At 44.4% G+C, this 23,413-nt stretch overlaps 1 protein-coding gene across 1 annotated transcript; it reads right to left on the bottom strand.

Moving 5' to 3' along the window:
- Nucleotides 1–15,680: 15,680 nt before the first annotated feature.
- Nucleotides 15,681–17,301, bottom strand: LOC118688570 (homeobox protein vent1-like). Its single transcript, XM_036386227.1, has 3 exons — nt 16,962–17,301; nt 16,550–16,788; nt 15,681–16,040 (listed from the first exon to the last, which is right to left on the bottom strand). The coding sequence occupies exons 1-3, from the start codon at nt 17,299–17,301 to the stop codon at nt 15,681–15,683; spliced, it is 939 nt and encodes a 312-aa protein (XP_036242120.1).
- Between the last annotated feature and the right edge of the window lie 6,112 nt (nt 17,302–23,413).

Raw genomic sequence — 23,413 nt, forward strand, 5'->3', positions numbered from 1 at the left:
AATAACAAGTGCACTGGGATGGTGAGGGTTGGGGGGGGTGGCCTGAGTTGTTTGTTTTGTTTTTCTTTTTAAGAAAACTTTGTTTTATCCTCTCTGGTCACGGTTCAAAATCAGTCTCATGAAGCTTGCACGAGTCTTTTTAGAGGCAGTGGTTGTTAAATATTTATGATAACAAATACATACAAGACACAAAATATTGGAAACATCCATTCTTGAATGCTTCAAGCTATTTATTTTACACTAGCTACCAACTTTATGTGGCTTTCAGAGGAGTGCCTGAATGGAGTAAATTTCAGAAAAAACACTTTGAGGTTAAAAAGGATTAGGGAACTACTTTGTATTCAACAGCAAAGGCAAAAGATTGACTGGTGTGTTATTTTAATATTTTTTTCTAAAATTTCAAAGTTGCCTGCTCTATTTCTGAATATAACACAGTTTAATAAAGGTTTAATTCTGCAATCCAAATCAAAATCCAAATCAAAACTTTTCTTTTAAAGAAAGACTGATACATTACAAATCAGCTGTAGCAGGTACTTTCCCAATCCACAAATAAATAATAGCAAATATAAAGCACAAAAAGCAAGAGATTGCTCCTTCATACAAAAGTGAACCATCTTATTACTCTCAGTGAGGATCCTGATCAGAGCCCTCAGACCCCACACCAGATTTCATTGTGGTTTTCTGTGGATAGAGCCCCTAACCTGAGCTTCACCCACCATCTAAAGGCATTAGATGGCCTACTTAGAACCCAGGACCAGAGCTTAAAGAGCATCTATATTCCAGCTGCCAATCCAGAAATTTAGTGTTCAACCCCCCAGGAACACAAACAAAAACCAAACAACCTTTTCTCTCTCCCTTAGAACACCACACAGCAAAATCAAAACTGACAATTCCCCTCGCACAGCTATTATGTCAAAAGCTGTTGAAATGTGTTCACGGAAAGTGTTCATAGCTCTGAACACTTGCTGGTTTTGAACACTTTCTGGTTTTGTGCCATACAATTTTTCTCTTTCTAGGTGATATGGCTGTCTGACTGAAGGAGAAAGCCCAGCAGAACTGAAAATCACAAAACTAAGTACCTTGCTTCAGATCACATCTGGGATGGTTTCACAAGAACAGAACCTGAAGAAAAGCTTAAAGAATCAAGCTAGGGAAACATTCATCCTAAACTGAAATCCAGATTTTTTTAAAATGGAAGGTACTGTACACAAATCAGAATGCAATACTGTTTCTTATGACAGAAAAGAACAAACTGAACCTGAGATTAGAAAAGGAAAACTAGGGAATTGAAGAAACTTTGAAACTTTCGGACACTGAAAGAGCACACAGTGCATTTCAGGAGTGTCCAAACTTATGAATAAACAACAGCATGTAACAATTAGTATTGTGACTGCTTGTGACACTGCTGGTCTCTGAATTAATTTGAACCACTTTGAACAATTTTAGCTGTAACTTCAGGCTTCTAATATATAAACCAGATTTCATAGGAGATGAAATGCAGTTTCATAGTGTAATAAATGACCTAAAAGAAAGACAGCAACTTGAAAGCAAATGGTTAATTAATTTGTTAGCAAATAGGATAAATATGGTGAAAGATGTTTCCCAGCCTTGGTATCCAGCACGGAGCCTCACTGGTGCCTGGATAAGCAGAGGAAAGCCTTGTACACAGACCTTGCTATCTCCTCAGTAAAGTTGCATTTGCAGCTGAAGGACATTGATAGAGATTCTCAAAATAGTGTGCTGGGGAAAAGGGGGGTGAGTTAGACTGAAAACACAGCACAGGCTTTGAGAACAAAAGGTCCTCTCGCAGATTTACGCTTTCCAAACACCATTGATGTATGTGAAAGAAAACACAGACGATAAATTCTCATTCTCAGCATACAATTCAAGACATCACTTTAATTATTCCTATCACTTCTGTTGTCTATTGCACTCCCCCAACTTAGGAGCAACACTTCCCATGTTTTCAGCAGCACTTTTTGTGTACCCAATGTGCAGGTGCAGCAAATACCTTGGCAAGGGGCAAAGCGATTATCACTTAAGAAAACAGTAACACTGTATAGTTCATTCTTCTTCAAGGTCTTGAGCAAAGCATAAATTCTCATGAAAACCAAGTCATTGCACTTCAGGCATCAGACAGCGAACCAGGTAAGTCTCATTGCTGCTTGTAGGGCTGATCTTACCATATTTTGTCATTTACAGACTTTTCTTTCTTTCTCTCCTGCATTTGTTCAGTAATTCAAATAAGTAATTTCTCAGGTCTTAAATATAAAAGCATCAAGTTTTGTGCAATATACTGAAAAGGGGATATTGTTACTAACTTGTAATTAATTTTCAGGTCAAGTCTGCAGAGCTACACTTCATTATTTCTGAGAACCCTGCACTTTCTTGTACGTATTTCAGAAATATGCACCAATGAATTTTAAACATACTAAATACTGTTGATCCTATGCATTAATGTTGGTTATCTCATATTTCAACCTCTCTTTTAGTCTGCAGTACTTCTTAGCAGCCTTATAGTTCAAAAGAAATGGTACTGTGTAAGGAATAGAAACTATTTTTATTCTCCCTAACATCTACTTTTATATTCCAGGTGTACTCTTGCCGCAAGTGGAGTGGATCATGATCTGGCTCGTTGTTCCTTTTTCCTATGCATATACTTCTTTGAGAGTTGCTTCTAAAGAGGTATAGGGCATGGGAAAATGGGGCAATGAGGTACTTCACCCCTCATCTCAGGCAGCATCGCCAAGGCAGCAGCAGAAATGTTCAGAGGAAACAGATGGGCCAAGAAATGAAAGGTAAATTTATGAAATTCCCAATTTATCCTCAAAACATGTGTAAAAAGATACTGCCACTATTTACTCTGATCTAACGTCTAAATCTTTCTTTCCTCTTAAAACCTGATTTATTACAAGAGTAATATTTTAAGCATTTCTCCAACTACATTATTTAATATGTCAATTGGTCTAATGTAAAGCACATGCATTGCTAAGGAGCTACCCCTATAGTCCCTATTGCCATAAGTCCAACTGAAAATAATGAAAATGCAGTCACACAAACTGCCAAAAATGCCAGTCTTTGTCCCTGTCACACAGGTGCTGGGATCACGGTCACCGAATCCAGGTAATGCTGACTCTCAGGTGTAAAGCCCAGCCATGCAAATGCTGCCTAAGTGGGTTGTCTGTAATATATCAATTATTCTTAGCATTTTATCCTTTAAGATCCTAAGTACCTTTTACATGATGCATGCATGTGCGGAATTGTGAAGTCTTCTCTTGTAAAACTCAGTTTATAGTAAATCAGATTAAAAACATACTAATTTTTTTTCTTTCTTTTACCCACAGGTGTCTTGGAGGTGGAAGTAGAAGCTCTCTTTGCTCATTTCATTTGGTAGAAAAACAAAATTTTAATGTTTCTGTCAAATTACTTTCCTTTACTCTAATAGCAATGTGTCACATCAACTCTGGGGGGAAAATTCTGCTGTTATGAAACAATGTAACTGTACATAATGCATGTCAAATAAATGTCTAATGGTTCAGTCACAGATCAAAAGTTTGTGTTATACTGCATCACAGTTTCTAACAAGTGTTATAAAGCTGTGAGCTCAGAAAGAGCTAAAAACATTAGATTACAAGTCATTTTACCCAGTGGTTATTGTCATGCTACACTATTCAATATTACATGAATGTTTTAGAAGCTACTTTTCATCTAATATAATAGTGTCAAAGGACTATTCTATTTATATATCACTGTTTTATTAAATTCAAAAGCAATTATAAAACTTACATCCACAACCACATCTTTATTCACCAGTTTCATATCAAAGCTTGTGGTAAAGAGAGCTTGTAAGGGTTTTTTTGAATATAAAAAAACCCAAAAAGCCTATTAATAGTCACTAAAGTCAAAAGGAACTGCCAGAATTGCTGCACAAGCGGTGGATAAAGACATACAAAACAAACAAAAATATAACTAAACAAGAGACAAACCCCCATATAACTTAGTTTCTCATATTTCACAGAAATTTCACATTAATATAAAATTTTAAAAGCAATTGCACCAGAAAAGCATATATTTTACCTTTAATACATCTCTTTTAAAACTTAGCCTATAACAAATCTGAGATTCCTATGTAACAGGACTGCAACTGATTTTTTTTTTCTCATGGCACAGAATGCAGAGCTTAAATTCAAAGCTAATAGGAATGATAATGTCATCTCAGCCATTACCAAAAACAGGAAATAAAGTGTTTGAATTAGGAGTGAAACCTATAACAACAGCAGGCCAAATATCAACCATAACAATCACAGTAGCAGTGGAGCAAGTAGCAAGATTGAACTGAACAACATGAACTGATAAACAAACACCTCTTTTATATGATTTTGGGTTTTTTTATTATTTGGGGTTATTGGGCTTTTTGGAATTTTCATAATGCTTTTAAAATCATTTAAGGAGAGCAAATCTAGGTCTCCTTCCTAACACCACTGGTTACTGATTCCACATGCCTAAAGTGAAAATTTGGCAGGCCATAACATAGCCTCTAATGGTTCTTAAACTCCAAACATCTGTAATTGTCCATGAAGTGATGAAACAACAGGACATATAGATGATAAAACTCCAAACAGGTACTGGGACCTGAGCTACCAAATCTGGAGGAGAGGTGGGACAGTGATGGGACAGTGAAGCACAGATAATTTACGGGGTTTTTTACCTCTGTCCAGCTCGTGCTTAATCTTTCAAACACAAACCACAATCCTATGCTTTAACACCTTCATGAACAAGGCTGAAAGGAGAGTAAAAGACGTGGTTAAAGTGTGGGTGGAGAGAGCTTCCCCCTTTTTTCTTTGGCATAGTGCAAGATACACTCTAATCATCATAAAAAAATAATTATGTGGGAACTTATATTTAAGTGGGAATAATAAACCTAGGATGTAAGGACAGGATGATCCCATTCTGTAGTGTTTAAATAGAAAGACAGAATTTTAGCTATAAATATCTTTTTCACCTCCTGAAAGCATCAGATACGATGAACCTACAAAGCAATGTGATGAAAACAACGTAATGAGGTCCGTGTCACATTATTGAATAGTAAATATTCAGTGGTGTAAAATGAAGGGCTGGAAAAATGCAAAAAACATTACAATACAAAGGAAATCAGTATTAAGGGTTGCACTGTTCAGCAAATGCACCACGGTTTGTACACTGAGTTAAACAGGCAGTGAAAGCTTTAACCAAGTTCCTTTGCACAAATAAACTTCTGCTGCTCATTCTGTTTGTCACTGCTCATGTAACTGCTGGGAAACAGGAAAAATTGAACACAAGATGTCTTTTTTTGGAAATCATGCCCTCATATTTGGAAACATTGGGCATGCATGACTCATCCTGCAGTGCCCATGACTCCCTATTCCTACTTTTGCTTCACTGTATCTGGTCTTTAAATTAGATCAGAGAACCAACCCTGATCTAATTCCTTTTGTACCTGCACAAACAGGCACAGATGCATCAGTATAACAAAAGAAATAAAAGAAGAGAAGCAGAAGTTGCTTCTGCTGGCAGGACAGTTAGGAACCTCTTTGGAACTGCAGTGTGAGAAAAAAATTTTTACCCTTCCCCTGCACCCAGTTTGCCTAACACAAAATACTCATGAGAGATTTGTCCTAGAGAAAAATCTTCATCTCTGCCTATTTCAAAGACTCACAAGACACTTGTAAACGTAATTGATCTCTAAGCACCACCTGTCAGCACTGCCAGAAGTGACAGTGGAAAAGCAATAAGGAATCATGGTCTGTACATCCAGATAGAGGGGTTTTGCTACAAAGAGGAGCAATGTACACCTACATCATTGGTTACTAAAATTGAAGCTAAATCTTCAAATACTATTCCAGCATACACATGAAATTTTATTTTATTTTATTTTAGATGCCAATAGGTCAGCTTCACTACTCCATGTGAACAAGAGAGATGCAGTTCTAATTGAAAACCTGAGCAGATTAAACAGCTCACTGATGCTGAGAAGGAGCAGTCTGTCATACCTTTCTCCTCCTTCTGATTACCTTGGACCAATTCAGGCTAATTTTCTGAGCCTCAATTAATTCTTACCAAAGACAGAAAGAGGAAAAAGAAAAATTCTTGCCTTTGGGGTTAAACAAAAAGCAAACCAGAACCAGTGAACAGGAAAAAAATCCCCCAAAACAACTTTGGATATTAGTCCTTGCTAACTTCATGGGTTTTTTCACTAAAGAACTGCAATTTAATGATAATTTACACACCATGCACATGAGCATAAAGAGAGAAAGGAAAACACAAAGAGCCCGACTCAATATCTGGCTTCAAATACCTCAATGTGGGACTAACCCAGGGGTTCCTTGCTCTAGTAAATGAATGTTACATCAATTTAATTAATGAGCTCTAATTCTCCATCTCTCACTACCCGGACAGACAGACAGATTTCACCCAGCCCCCGAGAGGACGCGCTGAGGTTCCGAAGGCATCGCCCCGATCCTTTCCCCCGCGCTCCCCCTGCTGACACCGCCCGGGCACGGAGCGGCCAAGCCGGGCGCACAGGGACTGCAGAGGTGGAGGAACGGGAGGGCTGGATGGTTATGGAGTGTATTGGAATACAACATCTATTGCCAGGATTGAAGAATTTGGGGCCTTTAGGGATTTTTTTTTCCTGAGCTCTTCCCTATCTGCAAGCTATTAATTTTAATAGTACAACCCTTTTCAGAACTTGGGGTTACAATGTTTATTCCTGTCAATAAAATGTAGCTTTTACCATTATTGATAGTCAGCTTTGATATGCATCCACGCTGTGGATTTATTTATTTATTTTTAAAAGAAATCTTTGTAGCTATTACACAAACTAGAACGGGCTTAAAAGTAAAAACATACTAGCATTACTCAAACTTAAATCTAGTTTATAGAAAATGCCTTACAATGTGGACTGAATTTTCAGTCCAGTAAACTATTACTTTTTTTCCCCATACTCCTTCTCCACTCTGCAGGACCAAAGCCTCACAGCTATAGGTAAGAGAAGCTGGAGATCAAGTGAAGCAAGGAAAAAAAGAAAAAAAATTACAGTGAATAAAGCCTAGTGACACAGCAAACGGAGATGGGTCAAGGTTTTTAACAAAATCTCCCTGCCTTTTTTTTCCCATGCTGCATAATATGTCGAGGGGGTTAAATTAAGATTAAGCAGTATTCGAATGTTAATTCTAAAAAATAAGCATTGTTTTGCATTAAAGGGAGCGAGGGGAGAAGATGACGTCCATTATCTATAGCTGATTCAAGGAAGGAAAGCCCTCCCCGGCCCGGGGACACGCGGCTCGCCCCGGCGGGCGGCGCTGCCCGAGCGGAGACCGAGCCCTGCCCGGCGCCTCGGGCGGGGCAGCGGGAGCGGGGCGGCCACGGAGCGAGCCCCGGCTGGAGCAGCGCTGGGACACCATGGGAGCCACGCCGGAGCAGCAGGGAAAACTGCTAGAAAAGGCGGCAAAAAGGGAGCCCTGGAAGTAGAAGTTGTATTCAAGAATCAGTATTTATTTACTAGTGAGTTACATCTCCATCTGCACATCAATCCAGTTCTGACCTTGTTCTACCTTAGTCTCTCCATCTGGAGAAAGTGAGGAATTATACTGACTCACTGACTGGAGAGACACCTGCATTTGCTCATATAAAGAAACAAATCTACTCACTACTGAGTGAATCATCCTGGTTCTTCTTCTTCCCCCTCCTGCTTCAAGCATTGCTCTGGGCAAGTTAAAGAGCTCATCCAGCTTTTCAGTAAGTGGGTGTATCTCCAAACTGTTAAAAAAAAGCATTATTTTTTCTTTTTTTCTTTCTCCCCTGTTTCCTGCTGGCTTAGAAACCCAAATGGACCCCCTGACAGATCAGAGGACAACCTAAACTCAGAGCACATGGGGAAAAGCATGGCCAGCAAGACAGAAGCAAGAGGAGTAAATCAATTCCTCCCAACAGCAAAGCTGGCAGTTCTATTCAACGTGTTTCATTTAGATAGGCATGTCCATTGTATGAGATAGAAATTAATGTCGTTTGTAACGTTTTTATCTGATTAATGTCTTTAATATTTATCAAAATAACTGAACAACCTGTTTCCAGAGTTTTTCATTGCTAACATACTGACAAATCCTACTACATCTATGCAGTAATATTTTCTGTGCTAAAACCAACACCAGAAGATTAATTGTTGCTTCGCCGGAAATTATCTTAACAATTGATACAATGATTAAAACATTAACAACTATGAGACACATCATAAAGTTATTTCAAGAAGACACTTAAATATACAACAGAAAGCACAGCTGTAGGTGTCACCAGATGTTCTCACTGAAGGCTCTGTCAAGAAAAACTGTCATTAAATCTCAGCATTAAATTGTGGATCAGTGGCACCTCCACTACACTTACTTACAACTTACCATTTATACTCACAGTTTGAGTCATCATGGATTTTGTAGCCCACGTGTTCATAAAAAGTGCTGATAATCAATGGAAAATGGGATAAATGTTTCATCACAGGTTCTGACGAATGTTAATTGCTAACCAGAAACACACGACAATTACCTTTTGACTTGTAATTGCTCTCAGGTGATGGTCGCTTATGACATCCAATCACTCCATCAAAGTCCTTTTAACGGGAGCTTTGCCTCAAGCCGCGATCTGTATCTTATGTAAATCATCACAATAACACTCCGGGCATGAACAGTAGCATAATTTAAAATAATGTATTTCAAGCATATTTTTGCTAGTGTTTATCACTTCACAGCCACTGATACTTCTAGTTTTGCTGAACTTCCTGTTTAGTTCTAACATTGCAGGTCAAATGACAATTGGCAAAAATAAAACTTGTCGTTAATTAGGATACTGCCTCCCCAAAATCAATCAGTCACACACCACAACAACCCAAGTCTCTAAATTTTAAGTATCAACCAAAGGAAACATAATAGAAAGATCTTAGAGGGGAAAATAACCACACTAACAAGATCAAACCCCCTTAAAAACAAAATAAAATGCATATTGGTTTTCTAACATAATAGAACACTATAATCTTTAGTGCAGTCACATGCCAGCACAGGACAGTTTAGTCATTATGTCATCTACTTCTGTTTACAATAAAAGAGACAGTGTCTAAAACAGCGGCCAGAGTCACTTTCATTGTATGCCTGTACATGGTTTTCTTCATGAAACAAGTAGGAAGGAAGCCTCACAACCTGAACCATTGTCTGAAAGACTGCTCTCCTTAGAGGTAAATAAAATATTGTACTAGCTTCCTGAGTCTCTTGAAATTAGGGCTTTTCTCCTGAAATCGTGCAATCGATTATTACAATAAAGTCAGATAATAACATGATCAATGATTGCAGGATAAAAAACCAAAATACCCACAAATCGACAGGTTTCATTAACACTAAACCACAAATTTAAAAACTGCCATCATAGTGGTAAAAACTTTATTGTTTCAAGACATTTGTTCATCTATTAAAATAAGCACAATAATAATCAACAACTAGAAACATTAATATAACAAAGGAACCATATCTTGCTAATCCTTCTGGTTAGATTTTACCTGTAACACTAAAATTACAATGATTCACTTCAGAGACTGTCTAGTACTTACTCATTTTTCCAGACCAAACTTTACTTTCTCCAGGATTAATTGCAGGGTTATAGGACTAGGAAACAGGTTAATTAAAAAATAACGGTCCATTATTTGGAATGGTCCTTTCAGACAAATCGTCCTGAACACTGAATCATTTCCCAATAATTTTTACTATAACTTTATGGAAACTAAGAGGAGGGTGGGGCGGTGGTGCTGGTGGGTTTGGACTGTTTTTTACTAAAACGAAAAGCTGTAACTTTCAGCTTGCATCTTAATTGCTTTTAAGAGCAGTAAATTACTGCGGGCAGAATCAGAAGCACATGAAGACAATGCAACCGTTGTCTGTGTTAGCTTAGTCAGAAGAGCTTTTCTTTAAAACATAAGTGACAGCTCAGCCAAATCGTTGCTTTACCTGGAAGCATATGTAGTCACCTACTGAAAGTGTCATGTTTATTTAAAAAAAAAAAAAAACAGAACAAAACAAAACAAAAAACCCAACAAAACCAAACCAAGCAAAAGAAAGCAAAGCAAACAAAGCAAGACTGTTCAGGTAGATATTCAAGATGGTGGGTGTTTTTTTCTTTTTACTACAAGAGCAAAAGTCTTTATAAAAGCAGATGAATGTATATACGAAGAATATTCAAAATCAGAGTTTAAAAAATTCTTACGTGTGTCATACTTCAGCAAAGCTAACAAAATTACATTTTGTGGGAGGAAATAATAATCTTGCCTGAGATATATAGAAAACCTAAGAAGAGAGAGAGCTGCGAGTGTAGCATTATCTTCCTTATGCCATCTCACTATAAACGCATCACCCTTCGTAAAAGGTGACATGAATTTCTTTGAAGTTTAAGAATTAGCACGTTGTCTCAAACATGTTCGCTCCGCGTGGAAGCTGCTTCATTATCTCTGACTGTATAAACTCAAGCAGCGGTGACTGTTTACTGAAACAACCTGTAAATGTGTTAGCCCGTGTTTGCTGAGGATAAGGACTGTGCCATCCCAGGCCCACTTCAGACCGTAAAAGTGGTTCTTTTCTCACCCTTATCTGAATCATCCTTGAACAGACTGCCTCTGAACAGAGTTTACACTCCTCTTCTTTGATCTGCTTCATAAGAACATCAGAACTGTTTACTTTGAAATGCACACATTTCTTTCTTGGGATGCAGGGAAAGGAGACGGTGTTTTAAGACATGAACAGATAAATTCAAGCGAACTAGTATTTTTCTCAGTGTTTCCTGTCCTGACACATAACTGCTCATTGCTTAATCTTATTCTTAAATAAATTCATAAGCTTGAACTCAAATTATTCAAAACTTCCCACCCTGTTTTCTTAAAATGACCTAACAAATTGCTATGCAGATGTCTGTCCTCTAGTTTCAACCATTCTCTCCCTGAAGACTTCTTAAAATCTCTGATTCCACATAAACTGGAGTCAACAAATCTCAGACTTCAGAGGTAGATGAGAGTCCTGACTGCAGCACTCTGCCTCATGGACAGCACCAAAAAATAGTTAACCCTACACTTTCCAAGTAACTCCAAACTCAAACAACCTCTACCCACTGAGACTTAGCATAGAGCACTGAGTTGCTCACAGGCATATTGATAAGATACTGTATCACTGTTTCTTCTAGATTTCTTCAAGATTTCTATCTGACGAGGACTACTTGCTCCTACCTCACGTCCCTACTTCCTTTGCTGATGATATGCAAGGGGATTCCTTTGAGCCTTGCATCAAACAGGCAAGAGAGTGGCAAAATTTGGGTATAAGACTCATAAAAGAGGCTTCTCCTTGTCCTTCTTTGTTATCAGTCCCTTCTGAATCCTCGTCTTCATAGCAGAAGATAGAGACTGGAAATCACGGGGGCCGAGGGCAGCTCGGGCAGCGTGAAGAAGCGCAGGCCGTGATGCAATTCCCAGCACCTACGTGGTGAGACGACTCCGCGCTGAACTTGGCGCCAGGTCAGGCAGCCTTGAGTTCTGCAAACTGCTGGGCTCGGAGATTAGGCGGATGTAACAATCACCTGAAAGGGGAGATTAAAGCGCCTCTCAATGAGGTCCTTTGTCCCCCCCCTCATTTGATGCTTTGGGCCTTTTCAAACCACGCCGGGGACGGCTCTTTAAATGTTTGCCCCGGCGTCCGGGGAGGCTCCAGCAAGGGCCGGCAGGGCTGGGGACATGGACAAGGGGCCCTTCTCGGTGGAGTGGCTGGCCCAGAGCAGCCGCGACGGAGCCCGGGACCTGCCCGGTGAGTCCCGGCCGCGCCCACCGGGTCCCCCCGCGCAGCGGCGGGCGCGGCGCTTTCGGTCACCGCCCGCGGGGCCCGGGGCCCGCCGAGGGAAGGATCCCCCGAAGGGTCCCCCCTTCTGACGCCCCCATCTGTCCCCGCAGAGTCGCCCCGGGAGCGGGAGGCCGCGGAGCGCCCCGGGCACGGAGCGGGGGCGGTGGAAGCCGCGCCCGGGCGGCCCCGCACCAAGTTCTCGGCCGCGCAGCTGCGGGAGCTGGAGCGCAGCTTCCGCGAGCAGCGCTACATCGGCGCCGGCGAGAAGAGGCGCTTGGCCGCCGCGCTGAACCTCTCCCAGAGCCAGGTGAGCGCCGCCTCGCCCTCCACCCGAGCGGGACGTGGGGGTGGGAGGCACCTCGCGGTCACCGGGGGACGCGGCGGTGACAGCGACAGTGACAGCTCCTGCAGGTGCGGCGGCCCGGGCCGCCCGTCAGCCTCGCCCCGCTGGCAGCAAACGGGGCTGGAGCAAACTGAGAGCCCGGCCTCGCCCGGCTCAGCTCCGAGTGCTCCAGGGACGAGGGGCAAATGGAAAATGGTGACTGCAAGTTCTAAAGCTGAAACTTCACTGGAGGTAAAAGTACGTTTGTGATCTCCAGAACCCCAGTTTACCGGCTAATTCTTTCGTATGGTTGTGTATCTATTGGACTGGGGCATTGCAGGATTTTTTAACCAAACCATCCCTACCCAGGCCTTTTATCCCCACTGCACGAGTCTTGTGTTACAGCCCTGGTCCATATCTGGGTATTGGCTTGTCGTGCACCATGGAGTGTTCACGGTTCAATTCATCATCATGCCAAGACAATTCCTCTGCATTAAATATAGGCCAACGTTATTAGCCCTACACCTTCACTGTTAATGGATTCCGTCACTTTGACAATAAGTCTGCCTTTCCATATTGCTACATGAAAAAGAGCCTATATGGAAAAGGGATAAGGGGTTTGGTTCTTGACTCTTTTTTCCTATCCTCAGATAAAAACCTGGTTTCAGAATCGTCGTATGAAGTTCAAACGCCAGACTCAAGATGCCAGGATTGAAGCTCTTTTCTCGGGCTTGTTTTTGCCCTATCATTGTTACCCAGACATGGCTACATCCAGTTATCCTCATGGGGTGGATGTCAATGTCTCTGCTACCTCTGCTGCTTCCCTTCACCCAGCTGTGCCAAACCCTGCTTTGTTGTTACCTTCTGTTCCAGCTCAGTCTCTTCAGCCAGTTTTGCCAAGTCCAGCTTTACTGTTGCCTCCCGGGCCAGGATTATCTTGTTACTCTTCTGTGCTTCCAGCAGTGACTCTAACCACTGAACATAAAAGACTGATGTTCCAACCAGATCTTTCCTCCTGTTAAAAATGTAAACGATTATCTGTAATCTCAAAAAAGTGCAAAATATCTCTAAGAGTAACTATTTATTTTGTTATATTAGATAAAGATTCCTTGAATTATTTTCTTTACATAAAGTTCGATTAGAGGAGAAAATAATTTATTCATATTAGAGAAGGTTTACTGAGAGTGGAAGTGAAGGACATGAAATCTTATTTCTACAGTTATCACCATGCTGTATAGAAATTTCTATATAAATTTTCTTACCTAAAAGTTTTCAGAAAATAATCTCTAATCATGTAGGGATTTAGTATCCACTAAAAAAGGGGAGTACTGTATACACTGAAATTAATGTAGTAACTATGTCATTTAAAAGGCAATGGTGTTAAAAACATTGTCCATTCTACCTGAGTGGGGGTTTTTAAGGAAACATTTGTGAGCTACAGCCAAGTGCATTTAAATTAAAATGTTACCAAAGGTAAAAACGCTATGAACAAAATTGAACTACTTCCCCAATATTCTCCTTTATGTGTATATTCTGCACCATTCTTCAAGTGGTGTCACCTGTTTTGTGATGGACATGTTGCATTTATGCATTAAAAGAGAGATAAAGCTAAGGAATTAAGAGGCAAGCATGCATGTTGATGCCAATGTCAAGCATACTTGCAATTTAAATCTGATTATGAAAACGAATTGTTCACCAATTCAGGTCTCTTGGGACACTGAAAAAGAAAATATTTCACTTTTTATTCCCAAAAGTTGCAGCTGTAACTTGATAGCCTCCCTAATTTTTAAGCTGCAGAATAAGTTAAGGCTTGATCTTGGGAACACTTAGGGCTGTTCCTAAAAGTCACAAAGCAAGTTTTATGGAAAGTAGCAAAGCCAAGCCTTTAGACAATGAGAAACCAGAGACCTTACATCAGCATAAAGCAGCTGCAGCAGATGTGACTACATCTTCTTCCCCAGTCAAGACCAATCTAACTTGCTTGCTAGGTGATGGTTAGACTACTCTGAAGGTGTAAAGAGAGAAAGAATTAACAGAAAACAAAATTAAAAAAAAAAAAACAACAAACACCACCACCACGAAAGGAACTCAAACCCTCCCTCCCTCTGCACACAAGGCAGAAAAAAGGGGCCTGCCACAGCTTTGTGCCATGCATTCACGGCAGGCTTTGTGACACACGTTCCCTCTCCCTTCTTCTCCCTCCACCATCCATGTCCGTGTACCCTCCCCCCCAGCACCTCCCTCCATCGCGTTTGGTAGGCAAAAGGGAGGGAGGGAAGCTGGGAGACACTCGAAGGAATTTCCCCCACCACACCCCTTCTCTGTGCCCCACCAGGGCAGCACCGATCCGTGACACAGCCAGGCAGCTGAAGGGACGACCTGTGCATTTCTAGGTCACTTCGAACGCACTTCACAGAAAATTCCCTTTACTTCCAAGTATTTTTTTCACAGGTGAGAACCCCCTAGGCTAATACATCGAAACTCATGACTCACTGAATTAGAGGGCGGAGGGTGGAAATTTAACGTATTTAAAAGGCCTTACAGGTGAATTAACGAAACTTCATTAAAATCTAGACTAAGAAGTGTTAAGAAAGCGCTTTTAGAAGTGAACACCACTCCCAGGAGGAACTAAAAAAACCCAACACCTTTCAGGATTACTAAAGCAAAACTTTATGTTTAGAGGAAATAGATCAAATTGTCTAAAGAAGTGCAAATTGGCAAGTACGCAATTATAATTGTTTTCTAGTGGTGAGACAAGGGCCAAATTTTCAGGTTACAGTCACAATCAGATGATATGGCTTTGAACCAGACACAATTATGCCCAAATTTTTTTTGCCTAGCATATGCTTTAACAATTGTAAAACTTTAAAAATCCATAATGCAGGCCTGATCTGTTAATTCCTTTTTAAAGACATGCTGACTTAATATTATTACCACTGCTGCCTTCACATGGAAGATGGGACTGGACTTGTAATATTTTATTTATATCCAGAGGAGAAATTCACTGACAACTTATCCTTCCTCTGGATTATGTACTTAGCTCAAAGCACGGTGCAGGGCAACTGGTGCAGTTGCCTCTGTCCAGGCTACCCAACACTCATCAACAGACAGACAATCTCGGTGGGACAGTAGGAAAGTCAGACAAAATGTATTTAACCATTAAATCCATAACCTTTACACAGGAGGACAAGTAACCACTGCAGTTTGCACTGCACAAGTGCAATCTTTTATAGAGTTGACACATTTAACCCTGTTCAAGTTTTATTAATATATATAAACACATTTATGAAAAAAATGGGGGGTACAATGAAAACCATCTACATAACATTTTAGACTGCATTATTAATATTTTAATATTATCAAATATAAAATTATTAACGTTCATATTTAATTTAATAAAGACATTTTTTCAAGTCAGGCAAGAGATTCTGAGCATGAAATACATTACAGTATAAAACACTTCTTTACCACTATAATGCATACACTGGGTGGCATTGCCTGTCCATTTTGTTCTGAATAACCGGATGGAAAGAAGGATGAGGAAGAAGGTGTTGATGGTAGTAGGGTAGTTCATTTGCCATTAAGTGGTAGGTGCTTTGCGATGCGTCATATCTGGGAAAGGAGAAGCTGAACTGCACAGCAGGCATCGGGGTGAAAGGCAGGAGTCTCTGGTGCTGGGCAGCAAAGGGGTAGTGGAGACCATCCTGAAACAGAGCTGGGGAGGTCCCCGGGGCGTAGCTGTGGAAGGGAACAGGGGACACGAGGCTGTGCTGGTGGTCCTGTATCTGTCGCTTCAGTTTCATCCTCCGGTTCTGAAACCAGGTCTTAATCTAGGCAACAAAAAGAAGGGGGGGATGCAGGAGACAATCAGGGACTTTGCCTAAGAGTAATGTGCAAACTATAAGCAGCCTATCTCAACTACTTTTGCCCTTTTGCTTCAGATGGAATTGACACAGCGGGACTGATGTTTTTGCCCTACTTAGCAAAAGGCAGAACATCTGCGGGAAGTAGAGGAGAGAGTGGCTGAGTTCAGGGATTTTACAATAATCAGTTAGAGTCTTTAAGACCAGTTTTGGGCTCTGCATGGTCTACACGCAGATCGCCGTATATTCAGGACAGTTTATCCCACTGAGAAAAAAAAAAAGAAATACCCTGATGGCTTCCCGATAAAAAGTGCCGCAAATTTCCAGGAGTGCTAACTCGTTATTCCCCGAGGGATTCCACAGCCCCTACCAAACTCAAGAGTCTGTTCATTTTAGGAAAGACCGGTGTGGAACCGCCGACCCTGGCTGCTCCTGCCAAACGGGGCCGGGAAGGATCCGCTTCCTGCAGGACTAACCTGGATCTCCGAGAGCTGCAAGGCAGCCGCCAGCTTCCTCCGCTCCGTGGCGCCCAGGTACTTCTGTCTCTGGAAGGTTTTCTCCAGGCGGCAGACCTGCTCCGAGGTGAAGGCGGTGCGCGCCCGCCTCTGCCGCCCGCGGCCCCCGCCCGCCGCCGCGGCCCCGCCGCGCTCCGCGCCCGCGCTCTCGCTCTCGTAGCCCGAGGAGTCGTCGGCGCTGAGCCAGCCGCCGTCGGGGGCTGCAGGGAGGAGGAGGAGGAGCGGCGGTGAGGCCTCTGCCCCGGTTGGACAGTGCCTCCGCCGCCCCTCAGCGCTGCCGGGCCGTGGCACCGGCGGGAGCTTGGATCCCGGCGTGTTCTCAGCCCGCTCCCCTCATCTCTCGGCCTCCCACCCACTCGGCCTCCTCACGCACCTGTGTCCGACGGGCAGGGCTCGGTGGCATCCCGGGGATGGTCTCGGCTCGGCTCGGCCGCGCAGGGCTCGCTGTGGCCGGGCTGGCCCGGCCGGGGGCTGCTCCGGCGGGGCTTGGCTCTGACGAGGAGCGTGGAGCTGCCCAGCGAGCTGGGGGCGCGGGGAGGGGGCGCACAGCAGATGTGAGGCCTGACCCCATCGGGCTTGGTCTCTGCCGAAGGGACCTGGACCTGATTCACCTGATCCATGGCTGAGAGGGGCTGGGCGACCCTCGGCCGCGGCCCCGCTCTTATATGGGCGCTCCGTGCCGAGAGGGGTCGTTTGTAAGTGCGAACACACATCAAAGTGGGAATCGGGCAGAGATAACAGCTACCAGAGAGGAGGAAAGTTCACACGTCTGGCAAATGTCTACAGCGCTTGGCTCCAGCGTGTCTGCAGGGCCGGGGAGACCCCCTTGAAGTGCAAAGCTGCCCCTCTCCCCTGGAGGGCAGGGCACGGGCAGCCCCAGCTCCGCAAACGCGCCTCCAAAGCCACCGTGGCTGCCGGTGCCAGCGCGGGTTCACCGCTCCCTTCTCAGTCGCGGGGTCCCCCACGGGGCCGACCAGCCCCGAGACCCCCACCCACGGGGCCGGGACAGGGATGAGGGATAAGGAACTTTGGGTAGAACCTGCCAGTTCCGCGGTTCTTTCCCCTCCCTGGGAAAAGCCACGGGGGGCCAGTGTCGAGAAGTCCCTATCCACGGGGCTCAGCCTCTCTCCCCCGGCCAGAGCCAGGCTGGGGGTGAGCAGAGCCTCGGGCCCTCTCAGCTTGAACTTGGCGCCGTCTGTCTAGCCAGAAAACGCAGCCCATCGCCCCAATCGTTTAGCGATCAAAGCGCTGAGTGAGCAGCGGAGTTCGCACCTCATCAGCTTCATACTACCGCAATCCGTATGCCCCTTCCCGAGAAGGACGGTGCCCTTGTAATGCAGGGAGGATACCAAGACACCTCCCAGCACCGCTTGGCTGGGGGAAAGGGGCATCTCAGCCCGTCTCCAGGTTCTTCTTTTGTTCAGCTTCACCGGGGTTTTGGTCACGCCAGTAAAAAATACCACACCGATCAGGAGCTCGCCTGCAGTAGCGACACTTCAATAACTCACATCCTAACCCTCGCTTAAAGGAGAATGGAAGCAAGCGCCAATCTCACTGACTGGGTAAATGCACTGATAGGACCTCAACTTCAATGACGATTCCAAAATCCTCAGAGTTCCTGTTCAGATGCATCACCGGAAGAAGTGGAGCCCATAAACCCGGGTCTAACAGGGAAGTAGTTTGTTTCTTTCTAAAATACAGCAATAACCTATGTTCCCACACACACGGGCAACGTGAAAGGCAAAGAGAAGTCAACCAAACCCCAACTAAACCATCTCCCCAGTTTATTATGAAAATCATTTGAAAAAAACCCCCTTATATTCGTGCTATTAATTTTCATTGTCTCAGGTGTTCCCGTAACTCGTGGCCGCGGGAATGTGTAGAGGGTTATCAACCCCTCCCGATCCCACAAAGTCGGCTTTATCCCTCCCTCACACTCGCCCCGGGGGAGGGATAAAGCCCAGGCACCCGAGCAATGCAAACACCTTACCAAGCCCGCAGAGGCCAAGCGCTGGATGCCTCCTGAAGCTTTGCTTGCAACACCATCCCCTCCGGGCAGGGATGGGGAAGGCTGTTGTTGCCTGGGCACAGCCCCGACAGAGAGATCGCCCTGCTCTTTGAGGGGTGCTGGGCACAGCCATTAAAGCAGTTTCACTTACTGCTGGCACTAGACTGTCATTTTGGCTGATATGCACAAGCCAATGCAAATGACCAAGCAGTGGAACACAGCTGGATCCCACCCTGGATCAGAACCGCACACCTGTGAGTGCCACTGACCCAAAACCACTGTAACACGAACCTTTAAATCCTAGACACATTTCGGTCAAGCAGGGATAGGTTTTGTTCCCCAAATGAGCAAAGAGCCTGCACATTAATTTTAATAACTTCAGGATTTAATAACTATGCCACTCGTGTTTGGTCCCTCTTTTTCTGAAGCAAACACATCCCTTTCTTATCTCTGATCTTATTTCAGAACAGCCATTTCTGAATAATTTCTGAATTCTCTTATGTGGACAAATCCAAGCAGAAAAACTCATGTTCTGCCACATAGAAACTCAGGCACAGCAAATTGTCCTTGGTAAAGCAGTGAGTGCTATCTGCAGAGCCTGACTACCTCACCAGAAAGAAGTTTAGACATAATACCCAAAACCACTGGTATTCAGGAACTCCCAAGCAGAGCACACACTACCCAGCAAGCAGCACGCACTCTGCTTCCAGCAGGGCAGCCTCCCCCACCGTTTCTCCAGCAGAAGAAATCTGTGCCAAGCCAGGCAGCCTTGGGTCCCCCATGCCCTGCAGGCCCCTCACCTGAGCACACAGAAACACCCAGGGACTGCCCTGTAGGAGAGACACCATCCCCAGCTGCCAAAATTGAACCAGACACACGAGGACCACACGATGCTGTGCCCAAAGACACCAACATTTGCACTGGTACATTATGTGTGTCTTATAGAAGGAAACTGTTATTAACCCTGAAGAGCTGCTGCCATTTCCTCCCTCTCCTTTAGCTGGGAATGCAGGGAAGCAGCTGACCTGTCACACAGTTTGCTGAAGGTCAAAGAAAACTGATTTTCTTTTTATTAGACGCCAATCTGAATTGCCTATTTAGCGGGATATTTAAACCAAACACCAGGATCCCCCCAACTCCAGATGAAAGTAGCTGCATCTGTGGACCACAAAACCCTGGAACAGATGGGGAAAGTGTGGAAGGTGTTATGTGGCTATTGTAGTTCCCATTAGAAAGAGGTGGCAGCTTGAGAAACTTGAAAACTTTAACGACCCTGGGTGGACAGAAGTGCTGCATCTGCAGTTAAATCTTCCCCTCACCTTGCAGTAGTGTGAGACACAAATTTACTTCCATTCAATTCTTTCCTGTCATGTGACATTTTTACAGCATTCAACTGGTCTTATATATGATCATGGTGAAAAAAAAAAATCTAAATTCTTAGGGAAAATGATGTATTTTCACAGAGAATTCTGTATACTCAGAAGTTCAGATATTGCGTAATATTGAAAAATGGGTGGATTTTTCTTACACGTGTTATATTAAGAACATGGTAGACCCATTTCTCCAAATGACAATTCAAAATATTTATTCCTCTGCCTTTGTATGTAAGCCTTACAACCATAAGAAACACACTTGCTGCTTCAAGAAATGAACTGAAAGCTTATGCACTCTCGTAACTCGGTATGATACCCCAAATGTCAGTGCAGAGATTCGTGCCAGGATGTGATAATTACAGATATGGCTGTCAGGACAGAGTGCTCTTCCCATGTGAGCTCGACAAGGCTTCTAACGACAAATGGTAGATTTCTCTCACTGGTATGCCTGGGAATATTTCATCTGGGCTTTGTGCACACGTGGCATGTAAACCCATGGGAACAGGCAGGACTGCAGCAGCTCTACAGCATGAAGGTATTGCCTGAGGAAGGTCCAGCCCATCGTTCAGGCTGCAAGACACTAGTTGCCCATGCTTTGCCAGATACTGAAGCGCTTTTGTTGCCCAGGAATGCTGTTGGTGTGCCAAGGCCACCATCAGCAGACCATCACGTTGGTTTTGCATGAAAACATGAAGAAAAAGTGGACGTATTTTGCCAACAGAGAAATAGTCCTTCTCAAGGGGAATAATTGCTTGCATAGTTGGGCAATCTTTCTACCTGCTAGCCACATCTGTAAGTAGACCATGGGGAAAAAAACCCAAAAAAACAAACCCAAACTAAAACCCCAAAATAATATACAAACCAAAATATCATAGCATTTATCATAGACTGAGAGTTGATATACTAGGCCACCAGATCTGGGATAGTGGCTCCATCATAGCCAGATTCTAATTATATTTATGTAAAGCACCGATTTTCCAATATATTATTGACAACACGGGAGGAGTGGAGATGATGGGGGGTGCAATGCCAACCACTCCACTATGAGAAAGCGAAAACCCCAACAAACCCAAGCCAAAAAGACTCTAACATTGGAACACCACAAAAAACCCCATGGTTAGCTGCACAAATGGGCAGGAGGAGAGAGCCTGGGGAAATGTAGCAGCCCTTCAGAGGCAAGTAAACTCGTTTTAAGGAACGGGGTTTTAACGCGGCTAGAAGTGCAGGCGAGGCAGGACAGTGTGCTCTCCTTCAGAAGGGGCCCCAGGAATGGCAGGCCCGCAGGGCCCGGGCTGGGCTCCCGGCCGGTGGGACAGCTGATGGCTGTTTGTACCCTCCACTGCTCCCCTTTGGAAATGCTAACTTGGTTATTCAGCGTCTCCTTTGATGTCCTGATAGGTGCTATTAGATAGTCAATTAGGCATCAACGAGATCGATTGTTTGGGAATAGATGCTTTTCTGTTTGAAGTACCCGTGAACACTAACAGTGCCATCACCCCGCCGCTCCTTTGCCCACGGGAACAATGCAGGCTAACACACAATAAATGACAAATGCTACTGACTCAGCCCGCAGCACTTCACCTCTTCCCTGCCGACTCACGCTGCAAGCCCAGATATCCCCATTCAGCCGCTGTGGGAGCAAACACGCAACTTTGCATTAAAAACGATTTATCGGGGAAATATTTCTGAGTGCTTTGCAGAACTAATGGACAAAGCACCGAGATAAGTACAAGTTGGCTCGAAACAAAACTAACACTTGAATTTCTATGCCCGCCATTGCCCCAGTGCCTCAGACTTGTGACACCTTCACAGTTGTTCAGAATTGCCCAGGCGGAATAACTAGAGGCTGAAATAAGAATTAAAGCACTTTGCCTACCTGAATACCGAAGAGACGCTGGGATTAGCTCCCTAACAGGTACTATTGGAGGATAACACTAGGTCGAAGTCTAAGAGTTTAAGACACAAGTATAAAAGAAAAGTAGTAAAATCTACACAAGGAACATGTCGAGACCAAGTCTCTCCTCTTTCCTTCCTCCCCCCTCCCATTTCGGTGGGATTTATCCAGTTAATTGTCATCTAATTGAGTATCAAAGAAAGAGATAATGGGCAGCAATTAGATGTAATGGCCTAACAGTGCGAGATCTCTCTCGATTAGCACACAACGCCGAATAACTTCACCTAGTTTGTAAAGAGGTCCCTGGGGTGGCTCCACCATGTCTAGGAGCTGCAGGGGGTGATACACCCCGATCCTATTCCCAGTCCCCTGATGGCTGCTTTAGCCAAATTGGGGCGGGCGGTTCCGCGCGCGGTTGCTGGCGGCTCCCCCGCCCCGCGGTGTTAATTCAATCAGGTTTCTCCCCCTCCGCGCACGCACGGCAGGGGAGAAGGCCTTTGAAGTTAGCGCTCTGGCAATTTTCCCCTCCCATCCCCTTTTCCTCCCCGGGGAGCCCAGTTTCCAGATTATACAGCCTCTTCCTCGAGAGCCGCCGGGCCGGGGGGTTCCGACAATTTCACCCCACGAGCATTAAATTACTCCTCCCCAGCTAATCGACTGGCCTTTTTTTTTTTTCTTTTCCCCCTTCCCATTTGTAGCTCGCTTGCCCACAGCGCTTTGTGCTGCCGGAGAGCGTTCCGGGGCTGGGTCCTTGCGGTGCGATTGAAGGCACAAAGGCGGGTGCTCCCCGCCGTGCTGCCCGGGGCTCGGCTGCGGGGCCGGGGCGCTGCCATCTCCTGCGAGCGGCTGGTACCGTGCAGGTGTCACTGACGCTAGTTTACTGCTGACAGGGCTAAAATACAGTGAAGGAGAAATTCAAACAAGCAGGAATAAAGCATGAAGTCCGAGTTTCTTCTTCTCAGATCAAAGGGAAAAAGTACAATCACATTTTAATGCCAGAGTTGGACGGCTTTAGCAAAAATGAAATTACTTCACATAAAGCTTTCTAGACAACTGGAAAGTAGTAGTTGCCTTCCAGAGAAAGCTGATTTTTGCAGGTGGGAGAGAAATGACCATGTAGACATTCAAAGGAACCTGATGCTATTAGGGACTCAGCCAAGGGAGCATCACCTCTCGCGTTCATTTCAGCAATTACCGGGAAACAGAACAGTATTTGCAAGCTAGCCCTACCAAAACACTGGCAAGGTATTTCATGTGCTTGCTGAACATACCTGTGGCCAAGGAGTCATTATGTTAAGTGACCATTAGCACCCTGTCGAACAGAGATCGGCTTCTGTCTCGCCAGCCGCTCTGCAGCTCGTGCGCCCGGAGCTGGGATGCCCCGTTCGTCCCGCTAACCAGCGCTCACCCCAAGCACGAAACCCGCCAGCCTCAGCCAGAGCATGGGGAGCCGCACACACCCCCCCGGGCACGCTGAGCTCCATCCCCGAGACCGCCCCGGGGCTGGCGCCGCTCGGCCTCGCAGCCCTGCTTGTCCCAGCGCGGTCCCC

The sequence above is a fragment of the Molothrus ater genome, chromosome 8, assembly GCF_012460135.2.
Source record: "Molothrus ater isolate BHLD 08-10-18 breed brown headed cowbird chromosome 8, BPBGC_Mater_1.1, whole genome shotgun sequence".
NCBI lineage: Eukaryota > Metazoa > Chordata > Aves > Passeriformes > Icteridae > Molothrus > Molothrus ater.